This window comes from Marmota flaviventris, chromosome 13, assembly GCF_047511675.1.
Source record: "Marmota flaviventris isolate mMarFla1 chromosome 13, mMarFla1.hap1, whole genome shotgun sequence".
Classification (NCBI taxonomy): domain Eukaryota; kingdom Metazoa; phylum Chordata; class Mammalia; order Rodentia; family Sciuridae; genus Marmota; species Marmota flaviventris.
Window position 1 is genome coordinate 76693555 of NC_092510.1, and position 5247 is coordinate 76698801.

Consider the following 5247-nt stretch of genomic DNA (forward strand, 5'->3'; position numbering starts at 1 on the left):
CTTAAATTCTGGGTTTGTCATTTTTATTTCTCTGCAAATAGTTTTTTCCCCAGATTAATGTATGTCTAAATATTATACTATTTGTTATTTCAAAAAATTATATAATAAAATATTATTATGTTCATCATCTTACCTTTTTGCTTATGTAAAAATTAATTTTAAATTGGATTCCATTGATGGTTTCCTCTTTAATTCCATGTTAACTTCTTTTCACAAGATTGTATGCAGCCCAATTCTATTGTTTTAATGGTTACTGTAGACATTTTAACATTCATATGGATAAATTTAGTAACTATCTTTACCTTCAAAACAAAAACTTAGAAAGTTTTGAGTTCAATTACTCCCCTTCCAACGTTCATGTTACTTTTTTACAACAGGGTTTTATTTTCAGCTTACTTCTATAATATACACATTTTAAATATTGTTCTATAGTTTGCTTAGATTGATTTATGCATGTACCATTTTTTTTGTTCAACATTTTGTCTTCCACCTCATATTTTTCCTAGAGTTATTGTTGAGTCATTTTCCTCCTAAACTACATCCTTTGTACATTTCCTTAGAGAGGTTGTTTGGTGCTTAACATTTTTTTTAAATTTAGTTGTAGATAAAAATTAATAAAGGTATTGTGTTTATGTGGTGCTGAGGATCAAACCCAGTGCCTCACACGTTCGAGGCAGGTGCTCTACCTCTGAGCCACAACCCCAGCCCTGGTGCTTAACTTTTTTAAGTTTTAGTTTCTCTCAAATGTCCTGTCAAATTCTATCAAATTTAACCAATTCCTGAAAATCACTTTCATTGACTATATATTCCTGAATGACAAATCAGCTTTAATCAGTACTTAGCATATTCATCTTTTTTCTGGTTTACATAATAACAATTGGAAAGTCACTTTATCTTTGATGTACTGCAGTTTCACGTTGGTGTATTTTGGTGTGTTATTTATTTTTATTTGTCAGAGTTGGAATTCATTGTAATTCTGAAACTCATGATTACATATTTTTACACATTCTGGAAAGTTGTTAGACATACTTCTTTGAATAATGCCTTTCCCTAATTCTCTATTATTTCCTAAGGATCTGAAGCCTTCTCATTTTATTCCTAATATTTTTATTTTCCAAATTTCCATCTCTTTGTGATGCAGTCCATTTAATTTTCTCAGCTCTCTATTACAAAGCACTAATAACTCTCTTCAGCTGTGTTCATTCTTTTGTTTATTTTATCCATTCATTTTCAAATTTCAATATTAACAATTTTTACTTTTCAAATCCTATTTAGTTGTTTCTAATCACTCTAAGCATATTTTATAGACATTTTTGGGATAATAATTTCAAAATGGTTTTATTTCTTTGAACACATACAGCTTACTCATTTTCTGATTGTTTTAAGGGGTAAATTTGGTATCTATTATTTCTGTAGACTAATGCTTATGATGGCTTATTGTTTGTTAGTGATTTTTAACTAAACTCTTTTATGGGAAATTTGTCATGAGAACTGTGTTAAAGTTTTGTAACTCCGAAGAAAATTTGGATTTGCCTCTGCCAGTTTCCTGGGGTCACCATCAAATTAAAAATAAATGATCCTATTGAGATTTTTAGGAAAAAAATGCTTGATTTAGTCTGCCAATATACTAACTTGTTTCTAGTTATAAAATCTCTGCTAAGATATCTCACTGACGCCTCTGTGGCATGATCTTTTTACTAATTCACATTTTTGGTGAAGATGTAAACATTTAAACACACAGACAAAGGAAAGACTCTCCTATTGGATATGTAACCCTGAAAAGAATCCATTCTTATCCCTTATAATTTGTGACTATCATTTCAATCAGAACTCAAGTTTAGTACCAGATGTGGGCAACTAATACCATTAGATACCTCTGAGCTCATTTCCTTCTCTGGATTCCTATTTATCTTTAATTTTTTCTGAGGATTTTGCCATAGATATGTATATAAATTATACACGTATATAATAAATGTATATATTAGTTAGATTTTATTATATCTTGTGGGAATTTTTCATTCTGTACAGTTCATAGTGCCTTCAGGAACCGATACTTTCTAAGAGTTTATAATAATCTTTCAAATGCCTGTTAAAGTTTTTTGATTTAACAATATATTCAACTATCTTCTTATATTAGTATGCATACATTTGCCTCACTTCTTTTACATGGCCGTATGATATTAAATACTATGGATAAAACATTTATTTAACACATTCTGTACTTATGAATATTTAGGATGTTTTCAGTGGTTATTATATATGTATATATACATATATACATGTAAATATGTATATATATACGTATATATGTATATATATACACATATACAATTGTAATAAACTAATCAGCATATATGTTGTTTATTTGTATATCTACATTAAATCTATAGAATTAGAAATTCTAAGTGAAGGATGTGATAATTAAAGTTTAATGCTTATTTCCAATTTGCTTTCAGAGTTTGTAACACTAATTTGGGAAAGAAAATTCATCGTGCCTGTATCCTCATTGCCTTATCTACATTGGGCTTTATATGCACATTATTATTAATTTGATAAGTAGTTTGTCTTGACTTTATTCTGGCATTAATTCCATGGAGGTAGGGCATATTATTAAAATATGCATGGAGTGCTTTTAATACATGTTTTTCATGACAGAAGTGGAATGTATTCGAAGCAATTTTTCTAACATTCAGTTCTGAAATATAGTATGTTTGGGGCAATGTCAGTAGATCTCTCATCTGACTGTGACTGTCCTAACTGTTTGGAGGGTACTCAGAGTGAGTCTGATTCTAATTCCTCTTCCAAGAAGAGAGATAATGGCTCTTTATATTCAAAATCAAGGAAGCAATCCATGCCTTCTTTTAACATGCAATGCTCTCCCACTCAGTGTGGTTCATCTGGACTGGAGAGTGATAACAAAAAAGACTCAAGGTTTCTTCCCTCAGAGCAAGAAAACACTGAGGAGTTTTCTAAAAAAAAGTCTCTCAGTATGAGCCCTGCGGATATCAGCACAAAAATTGGACCACTGAAAGAGCTGACTATCCAAGAATTACTGAGGGAGTTTGGGGATAGTGGGAAGTTGGAATCAAACTCCACCTCTCTGGGCCACTTTAGAGATCAGGTGGTTATGAAGTTCAGAAGAGCTCTGTATTATTCTGGAATCTGGGTGGCACAGGTCCGAGGTTACAAATATGAAAAGCACTTTTCAGCTAATTATTTCAAAAGAAATCCTGATAGCCTCCATAGGCTGATTCCCTGGCTGAAACGGGAACTAACAGCTGTTTATGGAGATTATGGCTACACAGTGAAGAACATTCTAGCCTCCATCCTCCATCACTTGAAAAAATATGATTTGGACAGCGAGTCCTTCATTCATCTTCTGGAACCTTATCTCCAACAACATACCCACCACTTCCTGCATGAGTTTATCAGTTTTGTTCAGTCACCTTACAACATGGAGACCTATGACCAGCGAGCCATCTATCATTGTCCTTCCATATCGACAGAAAATTGGGTGAAAAAGAAACCCTTTAGTTCAGCTCCTATTTTGCTCTTGACTGAGAATCGTGCTCTAATGAAATCTCAGCCTGATACAAAGCAACCTAAAAACACCCAGAATCAATTGAATGAGGAGAGATCTCAGTCTGATTTGAAACAGTTTCCAAGTGGTAACTCTTCCTTGAAAAGTTTTAAAATTCCACAAGTGCATCATGAAACAGCAAACAAAATCCCTGTTGGGACCAAAGACAAACCAGAGTCAGGCAATCACAAAGGCATAATTTCTACTAATAATATTCTGAATTGGGCTACTCCCAAAGAAAGAGATCTAGGCATAGTGACTTGCCAAAAAAAGACGCAAGAGAAAAAGACAGGGATAAAATTATTTCCTGGTTATGTCCAGGATCCAAAGAGTGAAACAACTGCATGTACCGTCAGTACTCCAGCCATTTCTAATCAGGTGCAGTCATGGAAATACAACCTGAGAAAAGGAAGGGTTTTGAGCCTTGGACAACAGAAAATAATTCATAAAAAGGAAGTAGAAAAAAATAAATACTCAGATTCTTCACCAAAGATTTTTCAGAGTTTGCCCAGAGAAAGATCCTTGATGAATTGCAAACCCAGAAAGAGAGACCCCTCTTGGAGTGGCATCTCAGAAAATAACCTGTCTCCTAAAAGGGATGGTAGAAAGCCAAGTTCATTCAGAAAAAAGAAAGTAAGGTGCAAAAAATCCTCTTCTTTTGTAGAAGTTGGTTCACACTCCAGTAGAAGACTCGAAAGACGTTCAAGGTCCAGTACTCACAGATCCAAATCCTGGTGTGTTGGACATAGAAAGAGATCTATAAGCAGAGAATCAAGTATCTCTCTGGGAGGAAGTCACAGTAGTGAACCTGTCACCCGGAATACGTGCTGTGCATCCTCAAAAGAAAGAAATTTACATGGTAGCAAATCACACTATGAGAGAATATCTTTGACCCCAGTCCAATATGCAAAGCTTTCTTCAACTGCTGGGAAAAGACCCAATTGTCCTTATAAAGATGAAGGTGCTTCCCCAACTAGAAGTCACTATAACAGTTCCACATGCCTAGACATTGAGAAACATAGATCCCCAAGTAAACAGGAGATGAAGTGCAAAACAACTTTTCCAAGAGATAGAAGAACCAAAGCAGTTAGGCACAGAAAAAACAAGTGCCCACATATAGATAAACAGATCCCAGAGAAAGTTGGTGATGCACTGGGGGATCTGGATGATATAAAGCAAGTGAGCTGTGTCTCTGAATGTGCACCTGCCTGCCGGAGGCAAATCCCCCCAAACCAGAAGTCAAGTCTTCTGAAAGGTCTTGGATGGTCAAGCTAAGAATGAACACAAAAGAGACACAGTATCAGAAATACAGAGTCTGAATTTTGTTGAAAGGCAAATCAGTCTACTTAGCTAGTCCCCGAGGATCTTTGAAAGTCTGAATAAAATCTGAAATCATCACTAAAAATATTTATTCCATCCTTTGTAACTGGAACTAACAGCCTGATGACTAAATTCAAACTCCCTTTTGGAGATAAGTGTGTATTATTAAATTGTTTGTGTATGTAAATATTATTTGTCTCCCTTTCTTAAGTGAATAGGATTCTTAAAATATGTGACTGATTGTTTAGTTTCCAGATTTCACTATGAAGATTTCCCAAGGTTCCAAACGCCATAAACACTATCCCAACCGTGAGAGTATAAGTTACTTAACACAAGTCATGTGTATT

General features: G+C 34.2%; 1 protein-coding gene across 1 annotated transcript; it reads left to right on the top strand.

Moving 5' to 3' along the window:
- Nucleotides 1–2719: 2719 nt before the first annotated feature.
- LOC114098766 (E3 ubiquitin-protein ligase Topors-like) lies at nucleotides 2720–4855 on the top strand. Its single transcript, XM_027942995.2, has one exon. The coding sequence runs from the start codon at nucleotides 2720–2722 to the stop codon at nucleotides 4853–4855; it is 2136 nt and encodes a 711-aa protein (XP_027798796.2).
- Nucleotides 4856–5247: the final 392 nt, after the last annotated feature.

What these genes read in the sequence shown, in the direction of transcription:
- LOC114098766 (XM_027942995.2), top strand. Translation starts at nt 2,720, where the DNA reads ATGTCAGTAGATCTCTCATCTGACTGTGACTGTCCTAACTGTTTGGAG.